At 37.8% G+C, this 22,496-nt stretch overlaps 1 protein-coding gene across 3 annotated transcripts in view; it reads left to right on the forward strand.

Annotated features, from left to right (window-relative positions):
- Positions 1–22,496, forward strand: part of LOC125668177 (multidrug resistance-associated protein 1-like) — a 64,774-nt gene that overhangs the window by 23,069 nt on the left and 19,209 nt on the right. For all 3 annotated transcript variants that reach the window (XM_048902002.2, XM_048902004.2, XM_056164131.1), the window contains 11 exons: positions 67–204; positions 1,609–1,758; positions 5,177–5,261; positions 5,595–5,664; positions 6,248–6,374; positions 8,238–8,414; positions 11,572–11,739; positions 12,449–12,653; positions 15,487–15,562; positions 15,868–16,210; positions 16,860–17,100. In XM_048902002.2, coding sequence (XP_048757959.2) covers positions 67–204; positions 1,609–1,758; positions 5,177–5,261; positions 5,595–5,664; positions 6,248–6,374; positions 8,238–8,414; positions 11,572–11,739; positions 12,449–12,653; positions 15,487–15,562; positions 15,868–16,210; positions 16,860–17,100 — 1,780 coding nt within the window. The remainder of the gene's footprint in view (positions 1–66; positions 205–1,608; positions 1,759–5,176; positions 5,262–5,594; positions 5,665–6,247; positions 6,375–8,237; positions 8,415–11,571; positions 11,740–12,448; positions 12,654–15,486; positions 15,563–15,867; positions 16,211–16,859; positions 17,101–22,496) is intronic.

A 22,496-nucleotide genomic window follows, 5' to 3' on the forward strand; every position in this document is an offset into this window, starting at 1 on the left:
ATTAATACTGGAACATTCTAGTCATTTTATTATTCTGTAGTAAACAGGCAACTATTTTTTCCACAGGTTTTAAAGATGTATGCCTGGGAGCCATCATTTGAAGAACAAATTCTGAAATTGAGACGGAAGGAACTGAGAGTTTTGAGAACCATGGCTTTTCTGAATGCTTGTGTTTCCTTCACCTGGACAACGGCACCGTTCTTGGTATTTCAGTGATTTTTGTCTGTTTTAACTTACCTATATTTCAGGGATTTCTGTCTGTTTTAGTTTTCCTAAGTTCAGGGATTTCTGTCTGTTTTAGTTTTCCTAAGTTCAGGGATTTCTGTCTGTTTTAGTTTTCCTAAGTTCAGGGATTTCTGTCTGTTTTAGTTTTCCTAAGTTCAGGGATTTCTGTCTGTTTTAGCTTAGCTAAGCCAAGGATGTGTGTAATTTTTTTAACATGTTTATACACCCCCTCTCCCCGCCTGCAAACATTATTTAGGGGGGTATAATGGAATCAGTATGTCTGTCTGGCTGTCTGTAGACATGATTTTGCCAGGACATGTTCTAAGAGACTACTGCATGGATTTTACTCCAAATTTTTATGTTCTCTCTTACTCTATGATTATTGATAAAGGAATTTAGTGTATCCTGTTTGACTTCAGGTGAAACATGATTTATGTTGAAGCTCGTGTCGTTTTGATCTTCAGTTATACACCTTTTCAAGTATGCCCTAACATGGCTGAGCCCTGCTAAAGGTCTCCAAAATACTCTTGACCTTTTAAATCACACACATTCCTAAAGGTCTCAAAACAGTACACACCTTTTAAATCACAGAGACACATTCCTAAAGGTCTCCAAACACAACACACCTTTTAAATCACAGAGACACATTCCTAAAGGTCTCCAAACACTACAAACCTTTTAAATCACACACATTCCTAAAGGTCTCCAAACACTACACACCTTTTAAATCACACACATTCCTAAAGGTCTCCAAACACTACACACCTTTTAAATCACACACATTCCTAAAGGTCTCCAAACACTACACACCTTTTAAATCACAGAGAGACACATTCCTAAAGGTCTCCAAACACTACACACCTTTTAAATCACACATTCCTAAAGGTCTCCAAACACAACACACCTTTTAAATCACACACATTCCTAAAGGTCTCCAAACACAACACACCTTTTAAATCACAGAGAGACACATTCCTAAAGGTCTCCAAACACTACACACCTTTTAAATCACACATTCCTTAAGGTCTCCAAACACAACACACCTTTTAAATCGCAGAGAGACACATTCCTAAAGGTCTCCAAACACTATACACCTTTTAAATCGCGGAGAGACACATTCCTAAAGGTCTCCAAAACACTTTGCACTGTATTGAGTGTTTAAAAAAAATCTGGGAAAAGTTTTGCTGAAGACTGAGGTTGAATTTCAACAATGAAAATACTTAAGATTCACAATCTTTCAAACCATTTTAATTGTGAAAGGGCCAGATTCATACTATGATAGAGTTGTATCTCAAAAACTGTAAATATATTTTTTGTGATATATTATTGAATAAATATTGTTAAACTTTTGATCACTTTGATGTCTGCTTTTTGTGTTTGTAGGTCTCCCTAGTTACATTTGCTGTTTTTGTATTTTCTGACCCCGCTAATAATATATTGGATGCAGAGAAAGCATTTGTGTCTTTATCATTGTTCAACATTCTACGCTTCCCATTGACAATGCTTCCACAAGTTATATCCAATATCGTACAGGTACGTATAAACAGATTCTACAAGTTATATTCAATATCGTACACATACAAACAGATTCTTTAAGTTATATCCAATATCGTACCCATACAAACAGATTCTACAAGTTATATCTAATATCGTACACATACAAACAGATTCTACAAGTTATATCTAATATCATACACATACAAACAGATTCTACAAGTTATATCTAATATCGTACACATACAAACAAATTCTATAAGTTATATCCAATATCGTACACCTACAAACAAATTCTACAAGCAAGTTATATCTAATATCGTATACATACAAACAGATTCTACAAGTTATATCTAATATACACATACAAACAGATTCTACAAGTTATATCTAATATCGTACACATACAGATTCTACAAGTTATATCTAATATCGTACACATACAAACAGATTATACAAGTTATATCTAATATCGTACACATACAAACCTTGATGCTACTTAAAATATAGAATATCTCGATGAATTAATTTTTTTTAAAATCATAAAATGTTTGCGTGTGTTTGGTGATGTAGAGAGATGAGATGCGTGTTGTCTGGTGATGTAGAGAGATGAGATGTGTGTTGTCTGGTGATGTAGAGAGATGAGGTGTGTGTTGTCTGGTGATGTAGAGAGATGATATGTGTGTTGTCTGGTGATGTAGAGAGATGAGGTGTGTGTTGTCTGGTGTAGAGAGATGGTGTGTGTTGTCTGGTGATGTAGAGAGATGAGGTGTGTGTTGTCTGATGATGTAGAGAGATGAGGTGTGTGTTGTCTGGTGATGTAGAGAGATGATATGTGTGTTGTCTGGTGATGTAGAGAGATGAGGTGTGTGTTGTCTGGTGTAGAGAGATGGTGTGTGTTGTCTGGTGATGTAGAGAGATGAGATGTGTGTTGTCTGGTGTAGAGAGATGAGGTGTGTGTTGTCTGGTGATGTAGAGAGATGAGGTGTGTGTTGTCTGGTGATGTAGAGAGATGAGGTGTGTGTTGTCTGGTGTAGAGAGATGAGATGTGTGTTGTCTGGTGATGTAGAGAGATGAGATGTGTGTTGTCTGGTGTAGAGAGATGAGATGTGTGTTGTCTGGTGTAGAGAGATGAGATGTGTGTTGTCTGGTGTAGAGAGATGAGATGTGTGTTGTCTGGTGATGTAGAGAGATGAGGTGTGTGTTGTCTGGTGATGTAGAGAGATGAGATGTGTGTTGTCTGGTGATGTAGAGAGATGAGATGTGTGTTGTCTGGTGATGTAGAGAGATGAGGTGTGTGTTGTCTGGTGATGTAGAGAGATGAGATGTGTGTTGTCTGGTGATGTAGAGAGATGAGATGTGTGTTGTCTGGTGATGTAGAAAGATGAGGTGTGTGTTGTCTGATGATGTAGAGAGATGAGGTGTGTGTTGTCTGATGATGTAGAGAGATGAGGTGTGTGTTGTCTGGTGTAGAGAGATGAGGTGTGTGTTGTCTGGTGATGTAGAGAGATGAGGTGTGTGTTGTCTGGTGATGTAGAGAGATGAGATGTGTGTTGTCTGGTGATGTAGAGAGATGTATGTTGTCTGGTGATGTAGAGAGATGAGGTGTGTGTTGTCTGGTGATGTAGAGAGATGAGGTGTGTGTTGTCTGGTGTAGAGAGATGAGGTGTGTGTTGTCTGGTGTAGAGAGATGAGGTGTGTGTTGTCTGGTGATGTAGAGAGATGAGGTGTGTGTTGTCTGGTGATGTAGAGAGATGAGATGTGTGTTGTCTGGTGATGTAGAGAGATGTATGTTGTCTGGTGATGTAGAGAGATGAGGTGTGTGTTGTCTGGTGATGTAGAGAGATGAGGTGTGTGTTGTCTGGTGTAGAGAGATGAGGTGTGTGTTGTCTGGTGATGTAGAGAGATGAGATGTGTGTTGTCTGGTGATGTAGAGAGATGAGGTGTATGTTTGGTGATGTAGAGAGATGAGATGTGTGTTGTCTGGTGATGTAGAGAGATGAGATGTGTGTTGTCTGGTGATGTAGAGAGATGATGTGTGTGTTGTCTGGTGATGTAGAGAGATGAGGTGTGTGTTGTCTGGTGATGTAGAGAGATGAGGTGTGTGTTGTCTGGTGATGTAGAGAGATGAGGTGTGTGTTGTCTAGTGATGTAGAGAGATGAGGTGTGTGTTGTCTGGTGATGTAGAGAGATGAGGTGTGTGTTGTCTGGTGATGTAGAGAGATGAGGTGTGTGTTGTCTAGTGATGTAGAGGGATGAGGTGTGTGTTGTCTGGTGATGTAGAGAGATGAGATGTGTGTTGTCTGGTGATGTAGAGAGATGAGGTGTTTTGTCTGGTGATGTAGAGAGATGAGATGTGTGTTGTCTGGTGATGTAAAGAGATGAGGTGTGTGTTGTCTGGTGATGTAGAGAGATGAGGTGTGTGTTGTCTGGTGATGTAGAGAGATGAGGTGTGTGTTGTCTGGTGATGTAGAGAGATGAGGTGTGTGTTTGGTGATGTAGAGAGATGAGATGTGTGTTGTCTGGTGATGTAGAGAGATGAGGTGTGTGTTGTCTGGTGATGTAGAGAGATGAGGTGTGTGTTGTCTGGTGATGTAGAGAGATGAGATGTGTGTTGTTTGGTGATGTAGAGAGATGAGGTGTGTGTTGTCTGGTGATGTAGAGAGATGAGGTGTGTGTTTGGTGATGTAGAGAGATGAGATGCGTGTTGTCTGGTGATGTAGAGAGATGAGATGTGTGTTGTCTGGTGATGTAGAGAAATGAGGTGTGTGTGTCTGGTGATGTAGAGAGATGAGGTGTGTGTCTGGTGATGTAGAGAGATGAGGTGTGTGTTGTCTGGTGATGTAGAGAGATGAGATGTGTGTTGTCTGGTGATGTAGAGAGATGAGGCATTTGTTGTCTGGTAATGTAGAGAGATGAGGTGTGTGTTTGGTGATGTAGAGAGATGAGATGTGTGTTGTCTGGTGATGTAGAGAGATGAGGTGTGTGTTGTCTGGTGATGTAGAGAGATGAGGTGTGTGTTGTCTGGTGATGTAGAGAGATGAAGTGTGTGTTGTCTGGTGATGTAGAGATATGAGATGTGTGTTGTCTGGTGATGTAGAGAGATGAGATGTGTGTTGTCTGGTGATGTAGAGAGATGAGGTGTGTGTTGTCTGGTGATGTAGAGAGATGAGGTGTGTGTTGTCTGGTGATGTAGAGAGATGAAGTGTGTGTTGTCTGGTGATGTAGAGAGATGAGGTGTGTGTTGTCTGGTGATAAAGAGAGATGAGATGTGTGTTGTCTGGTGATGTAGAGCGATGAGGTGTGTGGTGTCTGGTGATGTAGAGAGATGAGATGTGTGTTGTCTGGTGATGTAGAGAGATGAGGCGTGTGTTGTCTGGTGATAAAGAGAGATAATCCCTGATGAATTTGTATCTGTGATCTTTCTATCTTTGATAGTGGTTCTTTTTTTTTGTAGACATCTGTTTCTCTAAATCGTCTGCAAAAGTTTTTGAACAATGAAGAGCTGGATAAGGATGCTGTACAAAAGGATGAAGAGAGCAGTAAGTGTTTTGGGTTCACTCCTGACCTTGGCTGCAGTAATGTAGCCCTCTCCGATGTTTATTTGTGGGAGATGATTACAATTCTTTAGCATGGTGCAGATGTAGGAGGGATTCACTCTCACAACATTTTCAATCATTCCAAACATTTGCTGAAACAAAATGATATTATGTGTTTCTTAGTCTACGTATAAATTTACACCCTGCAACTTACGATTGTGAGACCATTCTACTGTTTTTAACAGTTTTTATTTAGTCCTTTTTCTCGATTCATTTTGTGCATCATGTTTGATTATATATATAGTGTGGTCTAATGGACACTTTTTTAATTTTCAGAATATGCAGTAATGATTGAAAATGGCTCATTTACATGGGAGAAGAAGAGCAAAACCTTTAATTTGAAAAAGTAAGTGTGCATTAAACAATATGGAAAAAAAGTTAGCTTTAAAAGATTTGTAAGCATTCAAATGAATTACAGAAATGTGTGGAAAACAATAATAGGTGGAATAAAACTGCAGAATTTATGAAATGATTGGGCACATGTCGGCATTATTTAGGGATTTGTGAGAATATTCTGAAATGATTGGGCACATTTCAACATTGTTTAGAGATTCGTGAAAATATTCTGGAATGACAGGGCACATGGCAATATTCCTGAGTTATGCCATATTTTTGGTCCCCTGGAATACTTGGTGCATCGTTGGATCCTTCATGAAACATTTTTAGAACAAAAACATTAATTTTTGTAAGGAAACGTGTTTGATCTGTGGACTGATCCTCTAGGTACATATTACATCTGGAATGTTAATGGAGACATTAGAATGTAAAATTTTCAGGATCAAAAGACAAGAAATCAAGAAAAAAAATGCTGTATCTCTCCTTCAGGAGCTGAGTTAAGAACAGTACACAAATAAAACACTGTACCTTTCTCTCAGAAGTTAAACTCTTTCTTTTAACAGAATCACAGTTAAACTCTTTTTCTCTTACAGAATCACAGTTAAAGTACCGGAGGGAAAGCTGGTTGCCGTGGTTGGGTCGGTGGGTTGTGGAAAGTCTTCGTTTCTGTCTGCGATTTTGGGAGATATGGAGAAAGTGTCTGGAAAAGTTGTTGTTAAGGTGTGTTGTAGGTGTTCAAACTTTTCATACAAATTTGACTCCATTTGAAGGAGCAAATAATGACTAGATCTGACCTTGTTCATTTTATTTTTCTGGTCTCTTTTAAGTTGGCAAATGTCATGTACAGTGAAAGCTTTCATGTATTAAGAGACCTTCCGATGAAGAAAGAAAAAAAGGTCACATACATGTATGACAGGCGGTCTCTTAATGCATGTTGCTGATTTTTATTTAGCAAATGATAACAATGAAGAAAATAGATGTTCATTTGTTTGGATTGACTGTATATACTCGCCCATAAATTGGATTTTTGGGAGTTGAAAATCAAGTGAAAGTTAGGGGTCCGACTTATCCATGTGTGTACAAATGTATATGGTAAAATGTGGTAATTTTATTGTATGAATCTGTAGACCAGTTGTTGTGAAAAAGTGACCTGACTTATAAGGGGGTCAATGGCAAAAACCTTCAAAATTAGGCTGAAAAAAGCAACTGACTTACAGGTGAACAATACTTATAGGCATGTATATACAGTATTTAATATCAAATAGGGTTTTAACGGAGTACGATAAAATTAATATTAATCCAAAATACAGAATGTTGTGTTATATGATTTGTAATTTAACAAAATTTATTTTATTGCAATTAGTCAGTATTTTCTTGATAACTATCATTCCAATTCTTTTCAAATTTGGTATGAAGCATCTTTGGGACAAGAGGGACTTCAATTGTAAATTTCAGGACTCCTGCTCCCCTGGGGCCTTAGGGGCGGGGCAAAAATCTTGTTCTTTACAACTGCACATCTGTAAGAAAAGGTAAATGCATAGTGATGGAGAGCAGGAAGATCTCTACCAAAATTGTAAATTTCATGGTCTCTAGGATAGGGGTTCTGACTCGGTAATTTTTGTAATTAAATAATTATTGTCTTGCAAGACAATCATCCGTTATATATTTCTTTACACTAAAAGCGGTTATCAAAGAAATATAGTTTTATTAGGTTTCTCTTGGTTTTTGTACAAAAGAAATGTTCTTATTAGTCCTTAATATATATCCCTATGCAACTGAGAGATTTTCAGAAAAAATGTTGGCCATCACTTTCACAACTGATACACCTTTAACTGAATGTTACTTGGGTGATTGATAAGGTCTATGGGCCTCTTGTCTGGATAAAATGCTTGTAATTCTAAATGTAAAAACAGAAACTGTTCATTTGAATTACATTTCATATCTATATTAATTTGTAACTATAATTAAAATCTCCAAAGCTTCTTTGGGTCAGTGATGAAGAATTGGTTCTCATTTCTGCAGTAATGCTGGAAATATTTCATTCAATTTGAAAGACATCATCAAATGAATTACTGTATCAATTGTGCACAGCTAATTCTTTACGTTTCGGTATTTTGAACATGGATATGTCGGATACCTGGGATATGTTGAAGAGAGCAACTTATCTGCGTTAATAAAAAATTTATTTTTGCTAATTAATGGTGAAATTTCAAGAAATGGTTGTAAAAACATGGTTATTGAACGCGTCAGACAAGTGATCATTAATTCCGGTACAATAGATAGAGTGACGCCACAGGGGATTTTAACGGCCACCCACGACAGTAAATTGCTTAGTGGGGGGGATAGAGTATGGCCTGGGGGATTTTAAAGGCCCCACATGTCATTAATATGCTTATTACGGGGGGGGGGGTCACACACGACAGCGAGTCGCTTAATACAGGGGATGGCTTTGGTAGTTCTTTACTGTAATAAATTAATTTGGAGGAACTAGATTCACATGTAGATATTAATGGACAGTACAAGTTTTATTGAGTCTTTAGTTAAAATTTGTGTATGATATATTCATTTAATCTGTATTATCAGGGCTCAGTAGCATATGTTGCTCAGCAAGCTTGGATACAGAACTCAACATTAAAAGATAACATTCTCTTTGGAAAAATGAAGTCTGAACCCGAGTACTCAGACGTGATCAGTAATTGTCAGCTGCAGACGGATTTAGATATTCTACCCGCCGGGGACATGACAGAAATAGGGGAGAAGGTAAAGGCACATGTGTACATACACAGACACATGTACACATACACAGACACATGTACACAGACACATATACACACACACATGTACACAGACACATGTACACACACACATGTACACATACACAGACACATGTACACATACACAGACACATGTACACACAGACACATGTACACACACACATGTACACAGACACATGTACACAGACACATGTACACATACACATGTACACATACACAGACACATGTACACATACACAGACACATGTACATACACACATGTACACAGACACATGTACACAGACACAGACACATGTACACAGACACATGTACACACACACATGTACACAGACACATGTACACAGACACATGTACACAGACACATGTACACATACACAGACACATGTACACATACACAGACACATGTACACACACAGAGAGACACATGTACACACAGACACTTGTACATACACACAGACACATGTACATACACACAGACACATGTACATACACACAGACACATGTACACTATGTACACATACACAGGCACATGTACACACACAGACACATGTACATACACACAGACACATGTACAGACACATGTACACATACACATGTACACAGACACATGTACACATACACAGACACATGTACACATACACAGACACATGTACACAGACACATGTACACACACACATGTACACAGACACATGTACACATACACAGACACATGTACACATACACAGACACATGTACACACACACAGAGACACATGTACACACACACACAGACACTTGTACATACACACAGACACATGTACATACACACAGACACATGTACACAGACATATGTACACAGACACAGGCACATGTACACACACAGACACATGTACACAGACACATGTACATACACACAGACACATGTACAGACACACAGACACATGTACACATACACATGTACATACACACAGACACATGTACACAGACACATGTACACATACACAGACACACATACACAGACACATGTACACCAACACATGTACACAGACACATGTACACAGACATATGTACACAGAAACATGTACACACACACAGACACATGTACACACACACAGACACATGTACACAGACATATGTACACAGACACATGTACACACACAGACACATATACACACACAGACACATGTACACAGACACATGTACACACACAGACACATGTACACACACAGACACATGTACACAGACACAGACACATGTACACAGACACATATATACACACAGACACATGTACACACACAGACACATGTACATACACACACACACACATGTACACACACAGACACATGTACACACACAGACACATGTACACACACAGACACATGTACATACACACAGACACATGTACATACACAGACACATGTACACACACAGACACATGTACACACACAGACACATGTACATACACACACACACATGTACACACACAGACACATGTACACAGACATATGTACACAGACACATGTACACACACAGACACATATACACACACAGACACATGTACACAGACACATGTACACACACAGACACATGTACACACACAGACACATGTACACAGACACATGTACACATACACAGACACATATATACACACAGACACATGTACACACACAGACACATGTACATACACACACACATGTACACACACAGACACATGTACACACACAGACACATGTACATACACACAGACACATGTACATACACAGACACATGTACACACACAGACACATGTACACACACAGACACATGTACACATACACACACACACAGACATATGTACACAGACACATGTACATACACACAGAGACACATGTACACACACACACACACACAGAGACACATGTACATACACACAGAGACACATGTACACACACAGACACATGTAAACACACAGACACATGTAAACACACAGACACATGTACATACACAGACACATGTACATACACACAGACACATGTACACACAGAAACACATGTACACACACAGACACATGTACACACACAGAGAGACACATGCATACACAGAGACACATGTATGCACACAGACACATGTACATGTACACATACACATGTACACACACATACACATGTACATGTACACACACAGAGACACATGTACATACACAGACACATGTACACACACATACACATGTACACACTCACAGAGACACATTTACACACACACAGACACATGTACACACAGAGACACATGTACACACACAGACACATGTACACACACACACAGACACATGTACATACACACATACACATGTACACACACACAGACACATGTACACATACACAGACACATGTACACATACACAGACACATGTACACATACACAGACACATGTACATACACACAGAGACACATGTACATACACACACAGACACATGTACACACACAGACACATGTACATACACACAGACACATGTATGTACATACACACAGACACATGTACACACAGAGACATGTATGTACATACACACAGACACATGTACACACAGAGACACATGTACACACAGAGACACATGTACACACAGACACATGTACATACACACAGACACATGTACATACACACAGACACATGTACATACACACAGACACATGTACACACTCACAGAGACACATGTACACACTCACAGACACTCGTGTACACACTCTTAGACACAGAACTGTTTTCATTGGTATGAATGTACATCTTTACATCACTCAATGTGTTTGCGTACATACATGTACTTCTGCGTTTTGTATATCAATTAAGGTATTTGTAATGTACACATACCTCCATATAATACTGGAACTATTTTTTATAAACATCTATTGAATTTTCTTAACTTACATTTGATTGAATACTGCATGAACACAATGACTTAAATTATTGATTGCATGTTGACATATTGTGACTCATAGTGATCTAAAATTTGTTTTAGTAACTCGTCAAATTATTTAATGTGCTCATTTATTTATTATTGAAAATAATCTCACTTTTTGTTAATAGAGAACCTATCTCACTTTTTGTTGACAGGGAATCAATCTCACTTTTTGTTGACAGGGAATCAATCTCACTTTTTGTTGACAGGCAATCAATCTCACTTTTTGTTGACAGGGAATCAATCTCAGTGGTGGACAGAAACAGAGAGTGAGTGTGGCTCGAGCAGTGTACCAGAACTCGGATGTCTACTTGCTCGATGATCCACTAAGCGCTGTTGATGCCCATGTAGGAAAACACATCTTCGAAAAAGTCATCGGGCCAAATGGCATTCTACAAAATAAGGTATTAGTTTTGATGGTGTTTGTTATTGTCTAACATCGGTGCACCACAGCAGGAACAATTTTAGAAAATAAAGCAAGTACAGAACGAAGCGTTTTAGAATTATGTTACAAATATATAATAACATTATAAGAATGAAGGTATTGAGCATGACAGACAACTTGTATTGGAGCTTATCACTGGACATTTAATTGGAGTTGTAGTTTAATTTTTGTGAAGGCTGATTGGCTCTCTGTCAGTGATCTGGTCACTGATTAGCTCTCTGTCAGTGATCTGGTCACTGATTGGCTCTCTGTCAGTGATCTGGTCACTGATTGGCTCTCTGTCAGTGATCTGGTCACTGATTAGCTCTCTGTCAGTGATCTGGTCACTGATTGGCTCTCTGTCAGTGAGCTGGTCACTGATTGGCTCTCTGTCAGTGATCTGGTCACTGATTGGCTCTCTGTCAGTGATCTGGTCACTGATTGGCTCTCTGTCAGTGATCTGGTCACTGATTGGCTCTCTGTCAGTGATCTGGTTAGTGATTGGCTGTCTGTCAGTGATTTTTTTCTTTATGTTATGAAGACACACGTTCTGGTCACTGATTAGCTCTTTTTCAGTGATTTGGTCACTGATTGGCTCTGTCAGTGATTATTTTTTTTATTTTATGAAGACACGCATTCTGGTCACTGATTGGCTCTCTGTCAGTGATTATTTTCTTTATTTTTTGAAGACACGCATTCTGGTCACTCATGGATTGGGATTTCTTCCTCATGTTGACCTCATTGTGACTCTGGACAATGGCGAGGTGTCGGAGATCGGCTCGTTTCAAGAACTGATGAGTCATGCCGGAGCGTTTGCAGATTTTGTTCGTAATTACCTTACAGAGAGGCTACATGATGAGGAACATGCAGACATTGCAGAGACGGAAATAAAAGGCAAGTTTTATTTCAACCATATTTTTCTTCTGGTTTACCATAGGAATTCAAACCTCTAGCTTCATTTAACCATACATTTTACTGCATATACACTACACTTTAGAACATTGGGCGTTTCTCTATACTCGGTGTAATAAGAGAACTTAATAAAAATGATGTTTTGTTATAATTTTTTTTTATACGCATGTTGAATATGAACCGGAACGAGTTATTGAGAGAAATTTACATGAACGCATTATGTTAAAGTTGAACAAAATGGCGGTCCAAACGAATGCAGAAAAGCAACGTTTATAAATAAATCCTTATGTATCCTACACTAGAAATAAAGAAAAGGGATAAGAACATGAAGAATTACAGACATTAAAGATAAGATGTAAATAAAACAAAGTATCATAGTCTTTTATACAAAGAAACAGTAGAGCTATATTCACACACCCCTTCATGGAGTACCAACGGAAGATATACAATTTCCAAATGATATTTTTAACGGATTTCACTTGGAACGTTTATTACGTTGCCCCCGGTATTAAGTTATTTTATCGTGAGAAAATGGAAAACGTAATAACAGGTTTCCACTGTACATCAATTGTTACACGTTCCTTGGAGAGTTTTACAACTCTAGACATCACCAGATGGTACATATAGGTGAAGTACCATAAATTCTCGGGGTCTCATTCCTAAGACCTGTAACCCTCGTTTTAATGTCCCATGTGTCATTCCTAAGATTTAAATGTCCCCATGTCTCATAACTAACACCTGTAACTCTCATTTAAATGTCCCCGTGTCTCATAACTAACACCTGTAACTCTCATTTAAATGTCCCCGTGTCTCATAACTAACACCTGTAACTCTCATTTAAATGTCCCGTGTCTCATAACTAACACCAGTAACTCTCATTTAAATGTCCCGTGTCTCATAACTAACACCTGTAACCCTCATTTAAATGTCCCCGTGTCTCATAACTAACACCTGTTACTCTCATTTAAATGTCCCGTGTCTCATAACTAACACCTGTTACTCTCATTTAAATGTCCCGTGTCTCATAACTAACACCAGTAACTCTCTTTAAATGTCCCGTGTCTCATAACTAACACCTGTAATCCTCATTTAAATGTCCCGTGTCTCATAACTAACACCAGTAACTCTCATTTAAATGTCCCGTGTCTCATAACTAAGACCTGTAACTCTCATTTAAATGTCCTGTGTCTCATAACTAACACCAGTAACTCTCATTTAAATGTCCCGTGTCTCATAACTAACACCTGTTACTCTCATTTAAATGTCCCGTGTCTCATAACTAAGACCTGTAACCCTCATTTAAATGTCCCGTGTCTCATAACTAACACCTGTTACTCTCATTTAAAAGTCCCGTGTCTCATAACTAACACCTGTAACCCTCATTTAAATGTCCCGTGTCTCATAACTAAGACCTGTAACCCTCATTTAAATGTCCCGTGTCTCATAACTAACACCTGTTACTCTCATTTAAATGTCCCGTGTCTCATAACTAACACCTGTAACCCTCATTTAAATGTCCCGTGTCTCATAACTAAGACCTGTAACCCTCATTTAAATGTCCCGTGTCTCATAACTAACACCTGTAACCCTCATTTAAATGTCCCGTGTCTCATAACTAACACCTGTAACCCTCATTTAAATGTCCCGTGTCTCATAACTAAGACCTGTAACCCTCATTTAAATGTCCCGTGTCTCATAACTAAGACCTGTAACCCTCATTTAAATGTCCCGTGTCTCATAACTAACACCTGTTACTCTCATTTAAATGTCCCGTGTCTCATAACTAACACCTGTAACTCTCATTTAAATGTCCCGTGTCTCATAACTAAGACCTGTAACCCTCATTTAAATGTCCCCGTGTCTCATAACTAACACCTGTAACTCTCATTTAAATGTCCCGTGTCTCATAACTAAGACCTGTAACCCTCATTTAAATGTCCCGTGTCTCATAACTAACACCTGTAACCCTCATTTAAATGTCCCGTGTCTCATAACTAACACCTGTAACTCTCATTTAAATGTCCCGTGTCTCATAACTAACACCTGTAACTCTCATTTAAATGTCCCGTGTCTCATAACTAACACCTGTAACCCTCATTTAAATGTCCCCGTGTCTCATAACTAACACCAGTAACTCTCATTTAAATGTCCCGTGTCTCATAACTAAGACCTGTAACCCTCATTTAAATGTCCCTGTGTCTCATAACTAACACCTGTAACTCTCATTTAAATGTCCCGTGTCTCATAACTAAGACCTGTAACCCTCATTTAAATGTCCCCGTGTCTCATAACTAACACCAGTAACTCTCATTTAAATGTCCCGTGTCTCATAACTAAGACCTGTAACCCTCATTTAAATGTCCCGTGTCTCATAACTAAGACCTGTAACCCTCATTTAAATGTCCCGTGTCTCATAACTAACACCTGTAACTCTCATTTAAATGTCCCGTGTCTCATAACTAAGACCTGTAACCCTCATTTAAATGTCCCGTGTCTCATAACTAAGACCTGTAACCCTCATTTAAATGTCCCCGTGTCTTATTCCTAAGATTTAAATGTCCCGTGTTTGATGACAGAGCATTCGCTACCTACTTTTACGTCTTAGGTTTGAGATGGCCATGTTATGATCCTGACTGTTTTAGATGTTACGATCATGACTTGTCTGTGTTAGATATTACGATCTGGACTGTCTGTTTTAGATGTTACGATCTGGACTGTCTGTTTTAGATGTTACGATCAGGACTGTCTGTTTTAGATGTGAGCTTTTTATTATAGATGTGAGCTTTTTATTATAGATGTGACCTTTTTATTATAGATATTGCACTGGAGGGTAATGTGGTTTCTTTGTTTGGATCTGTATTAAGAGATGAAGATAGGATAAAACTAGAAAGGTAAGATATCAATACATTGTTACTTGCATGCTGTAGACATAATTGTGTTAGAATCTTTATGCCTCTGAGATCGAAGATGGGGTTTGGGGGTGGGGCAATGAGGCATATTATTGACAGCGTCCAGACCACTTTTGTTGCCCCCCCTTCCCCCACCCCCAAAAGAAACTGCCAGAAGTGGGCCCCCCACCCCTCCCGCTAGGGCAGCAGCAGCATCATTAGGGTCCATGCGAGTTGCTTCTATATGAGCAAGGTGTTTCAGGTAAGCATTGTGTCTTATGGTTCTTATCGTATTTTTCTTTTTTCAGGCAGTTGTCAGATTGCTCGTATGAAAACAAATTATTGAGTGGACAGTCCTCATCAGAGAAAATAAACAGCTCCTCAGATTTATCATTAAGAAACAGAGTTGTGAATACACAGTCCTCATCAGAAAAAATAAACAGCTCCTCTGATTTATCATTGAAAAAAAAAGTAGAGGAAAATTCAGTGAAGTCAGGAGCATCACTCGCAGCATCAGCAGATCAGAAAAACTCATCAGAGTTAGACCATCATGTCGAAAACGAACATGAGACGGATCGACTCATAAAGGAAATAGAAGAAAAAAAGAAGGAAGATAAGCTGATAGAGGCCGAGAAAGTGGAGACTGGGATGGTAAGAATATCTAAATATTTATCTTGAAAAAGTGGAGATTGGGATGGTAAGAATATTTGGATATTTATATAGAGAAAGTGGAGACTGGGACAGTACCATTTAACCAGTTTAATATGACATCCTGTCTAATCTGACATCCTATCTAATCTGACCACCTGTCTAATCAGATGTCCTCTCTAATCTGACACCCTCACTGATCTGACACCCTGTCTAATCTAACATTCTGTCTAATCTGATATCCTGTTTAATCTGACAATCTCTCTATTCTGACATCCTCTCTTAGTTGACATCCAGTCTAATCTGACACCCTGTCTAACCTGACACCCTGTCTAACCTGACACCTTGTATATCTAACCCCCTGTCTAATCTGACACCCTGTCTATTCTGATACAACAGTGATGTCCCAGAGTATGACAGATTACACTGGGTACACTGTATATCCTGAATTGTAGATTCAGTGATACAATATTTACATTGTTTGTATTTACCAATATCTATTTGAAATTAAATGAAATCTTTAAAAAAGTGAAATTTTACAAGATGTATTGGATAATGGTCAGATTTGATTTATGAAAATATTCCTTTTGTCATATTTTCACTGTAACCAGTTTGAATAACTGCACTTGTTTTTTTTTTTCTGATTTACTAGGTGAAATTTTCAGTCTTTTGGATCTATCTAAAGTCAGTTGGAGCAGTCCTAAGTTCAGTGACTTTCATGTTTATGGTGCTGTACAATGGAGCCAGCATTTATTCAAATGTTTGGCTGAGTGAATGGAGTAATGATCCACTAATCACCAGAAATGGAACAAATAACTCAGTAATAAAAGAAGTAGACATACCCCAGAGAAATCTCAGACTGGGGGTCTTTGGTGCTCTAGGAATTTTGCAAGGTATTTTTAAGATTGTTACTTAAGGACATGCGCGACGTTTCAAACATTTTCATCTCCTCGAATTCTGAAATAAGTTTGAATTTTATATTGTAGTATTGTTAACATACTTTATATATCAGCATGGGTAACTCAGGGGTTAGATCACCTAACTAGTAATGCAAAGGTCCCGGATTCGATACCTGATTGGTCCAAAGATTGTTCTCTCCTTCTTTGCTACAGTAATGTCCATTTATACACTTTTGAACTGACATTACATTTTTACTTGCCACAACCAGGAACTATCAAAATATGCTAACCCTGAAAGAAACCTGGTAATATATCCCAAGATTTGATGTAGAAAAGAGGTAGAGTGCAAGTGAATTGTAGGTGAAATGTCACGAAAAAATATATTGAAAAACGTCACGTATGTCCTTTAGAATGGAATTAGTGACTTTGTTGCACAACTATATATATAGCTTTGCAATTACATGTATTTTAAAACAATCAGCTATTGATGTAACCAAATATGGTTTAATAGCTTATGCATGAACGACTTGTGTCTGTGTGCTTCATGCCTGATCAATTTTTGTCTGTTTCATGCTTGAATGACTTGTTTGTGTGTTTTTCTTTATGTCTTGTGGGGTTTGTTTTTTTTGGTGTAGTTTCTTTGTACTTTTAATTCCCTAGTTTCTTTGTGCTATTCTAATTCTACGTTTTTTTCATACTACTAATTCTGTATTTTCTTTGTACTACTAATTCTCACTTATACTGTCTCTAATTTCATTACATATGTGTGTGTCATGTTTTGCTTTGCTGTGTTTAATTCATTATATGTGTCATGTTTTGCTTTGCTGTGTTTAAGGTAGCTCCATCCTCATGTGACTTATCAATATTAATGGTTAAAAGTGGGAAAACTTTCTTTAATTTCCACTCAGTATACTTTAATTCAATTAATAACCAAAGAAAATGTATATGTCACCACCTTTTTAAAGATGTCAGACATACAAAAACAGAAGTATACATTAACATCAGAAAATCACACATTTTCGTTAAACAGAATAATAAAAATAGATAAAAACTTGTTGAAATGACAAAATTTAAATATCAACAGTTTTAAAACACTGCTAATTCATAGATATGTATAGATTAATTGTGGATATTGGGGAAACCAATGTATGATAGACATCCAGTAAAGGAAATTCCAGCATAGGAGTTATTGCCCTTGACAACATTTTTTTAATCATAAATAATTGATTATCTATGGAAAATATAAACTTTTTCAGTATTATTAGTTTAGGGCTGTTCCAGAAATGATCAAATGGGGGGGCGGGGCGGCAAATGATATTTTTTTGTGTGGGTGGTCGTATTTTTTCATATTTTAATTGGTCCGTGGTTGGACTGTTAAAAAAATACTTATTATGGGTAGTGGGTAGTTTCTATTGTTTTATTTTGTGCCACGTGGGTGTTGAGTTTTCAGAATATTTTTATTGTCGCTCTTGTCGTGTTGGTTACAAAACGTCGGAGGGAAAATTGAAAACGTGCTTTTGAAATGCTGCTTTCGAAATCGGAAGTAACATAGAACTATTCAAGTTGTCGCTCTTTGCAGCGCATAACTTTCCATTACGGCACTCTTCAAATTAGAGGCGCGTTTAGTAGGTTCCCTTTGGACGTGATGGTGGCGAACTCTGTTCTGTAGATTATTACAGTTTACAGTGCATTGATTTTGGGAATATTTCGAAACCAATAGGTATTCCGTTTTCTAATAAAAATAGGCAAACCTTAGTTGATTTATACGAGGGTACCGATGCGTTATATTTATCAGTCGGTGTGATGGTGATATAGAGGCCTCCGGGCGCGGGCTCCATTAGAAGAACGATTCGTGGAAAAATATATCCATACCCATTTCATGATAATAGCATCGTTTGGATTCCCAATCTTTCCAACATTCCCGCCATAGATGCCTTTGATTGTTGATGTGACATTGTTTCTTCAGAACTACTGTGATACAATGTCGCACAGGCATTACCGCGTCATTGACTAGAATGTTTGTCCCGAAAACCTCGCGAGATTTGTACCGTTTTCATTTTTAAAAATATTTTTGTGGTGGGTCTGGTTAGTTTTTTTTTTTAATTAGATGGGTCATTGTAAAATGAGTTTATTAATTTGATGGGTCATGGGTAATTTTTTATTTTTTTTTATGGGTGCTTGGTATATACAAAAGGTGCCTCCCGACCCCCCCATGTATTTATATCTGGAATAGCCCTTACCACATATTTTATTATATCCAGTGAATAACATTCCTTGGAAAGATATATTTCTATCATATGCAAAATTTAATTTATTAAGATTTTTGCAAAAACCTATGACATCACATGAGGATCGATCAACCTTAAGGTGGCTCACTACACCCAGAAATAGTTTCTCAAATCAGTACGAATTGATTTGATTATAAAAGATATGATGACATACAATGTACAATAAGAGTATATGCCAAAAAGGCAAAAATTACACAAATTTGGATAAAAACATGATTTTCAAAAAAATTATTTCAACACATATGAACAAAAGACTCTGCGGGATTTGAACTAGAGATCTGCGGTTTACCTGCCCAATGCTTTAACCACTGAGCTACGATGATAGACAAACACATCGTTTGATACAAATAATTTCACAAAGCATTTAAATCACCATCTTGTGACTTTGTGTCATACAGAGACTGAGTATAAATTTTAGTGAAGTGAGCTACCTTAATTGATTATATGCGTCATGTTTTGCTATGCTGTGTCTGATCTATTACATGCATGTCTATATACATACCTATATTGGCATGTAATTCTGATATCTGTTTCTGATTTTATGTTGCATTTGTCTCTAGAGTTTTATATATCTGAATGTAATAGTTGGGTTTAAGAGTCATTTTAATCTTCTGTTTTATTGTTAATTATGCTGACTGTGAATAAAATGGACTTACATAATTTATGTATGATTCTATGTAGAAATATTGGGCTTGCTTGATTGAACAGATATCAGACATTATGGTAAGGTTAACTAGCAACATGGTAAAAATATGTGAATTTGTTTAATATCTGCTTTATTCATAAACATCAGACAAACTGGCTGCAATTTGAGGCCTCATCCAAAATATTGAAATTCTTAGTCCAGATTTTAGGGTTTTGTGTGTTATACATACCAAAGATGCAATACATTAAGGAGCAGTTCTCTTCACTATAAGAACAGTTTGACTCAGGCGAGGCTTGCAGCCAGTACTATATTGCATGTTTGAAGAGGATCGGTTGAATAGTTTTGAGAATTCTCAGAATTAGATTCTGTATCTCCAGTCAAGCATGCCCATTATAAAGTACAAATAATATACTGACAGGTCTTTTGTACAGTACACACGGGTAGATAGGGCTGAACCATCAAAATTTTCTATAAAAACTGGATTCTGTGGCTGAGCCTGCAATATGTCCGCAAAATTTTTAATGAAAAATGTGGACTATGTATGCATCAAAGAAATGAAAAAGGTGAAGAAAATTCTCTTGATTCAAGCATGAGGACTTTTTGATAATGTGTAAATTTTTCATACAGCAACGTGTATTATTATCATATGTTTAGAATGATTGATTGTATATTGTTTAACGTCCTCCTTGAGAATATTTCTCTCATATAGAGATGTCACCACTACTGGTGAAGGGCTGCAAAATTTAGGCCTTTGCTCGGTTCTTATGGCCTTTGAGCAGAGAGGAATCTTTATCATGCCACATCTGCTGTGACACAGGGCTTCAGTTTTTGCAGCCTCATCCGAAGAACCGCCCCATTTGGTCACCTCTCATGACAAGCAAGGGGTACTGAGGATCTATTCTAACCCAAATTATCATGGGATTGTCAAAAGGGATACACATGAAATCCACCAATGGATACAAATGAATTATGTATACTTGCAGGCTGGGGCAGATTTAAAGCCCTTTCCCAATTTTCAATTAGATAAAGTATTTTGAATATTTTTAGTAACATTAGATTAGTGTTGAAATTGGACATGATAAATGTAGATGTATTATTGAATGTTTAGCAAAATTTGTTAAATCATGAGATGACAGTGACAAATTCAGATATAAGCACTGAAGTTAGACCCAGAAAAGAGATGCAGGTTTTCAGGCCGTTATCAATGGTGTGCGTCTCCTCTCACTTCAGTATTTAGAGTGTCTGGGTAAAACGTGTGCACTATACAAAAGACTTGGCTGTTTGCAATTGTACAATAGTGAAATTGAATTTCAAAGTGATCTTTATTGAAGTTTGTAAGCCACAACACTCCCTTGTTAATCACAACACTCCACTTGATGTACACAACACTCCACTTGATGTACACAACACTCCACTTGATGTACACACACTCCACTTGATGTACACAACACTCCACTTGATGTACACAACACTCCACTTGATGTACACAACACTCCACTTGATGTACACACACTCCACTTGATGTACACACACTCCACTTGATGTACACACACTCCACTTAATGTACACAACACTACACTTAATATACACAATGCTCCAATTGATGTACACAATGCTCCACTTAATGTACACAACACTACACTTGATGTACACAACACTCCACTTGATGTACACACACTCCACTTGATATACACAATGCTTCACTTAATGTACACAACACTCCACTTGATAAACTTTCTGTTTTCCTCCTGTATCCAAGACCATAGCTTGAAAAAAAATAGAATCTTCATTACTGCTTGTATATTTCACAGTATTTAACTTGACCAAGGCTAGCTTAGTGTTGCTCCATCTGACCTTCCTTCATAAATTCCGACTCTCCAGATGCTTTTCGAACTTATGTATTCACTGTAGATACTGGGCAGACTTTAATCATGTATAGACTGATAGCTTCCAGATCTAGTTCAATATTCTGATCTAACTCTCACGTTATTCTTGATCTCACTCTGACGTAATTCTCAATCTTAACTCTGACGTAATTCCCAATCTCTGACGTAATTCCTGATCTAACCCTGATGTAATTCTCAATCTCACTCTGACGTAATTCTATATATCACCTTGATGTAATTCTCAATCTCACTCTGACATAATTCCCAATCTCTGACGTAATTCCTGATCTCACCCTGATTAATTTTCAATCTCACTCTGACGTAAATCTAGATCTCACCCTGTTGTAATTCTCGATCTCACTGACGTAATTCTCCATCTCACTCTGACGTATGTCCCAATCTAGCTCTTGACATAATTCCCAATCTCTCTCTGACGTAATTCCTGATCTCACCTTGATGTAATTCTGATTTTGCTCTGACATAATTCCCAATCTCACTCTGACGTAATTCCTGATCTCACCCTGACATAATTCTCGATTTCGCTCTGACGTAATTCCCAATCTCACTCTG

Source organism: Ostrea edulis, chromosome 4 (assembly GCF_947568905.1).
Source record: "Ostrea edulis chromosome 4, xbOstEdul1.1, whole genome shotgun sequence".
NCBI lineage: Eukaryota > Metazoa > Mollusca > Bivalvia > Ostreida > Ostreidae > Ostrea > Ostrea edulis.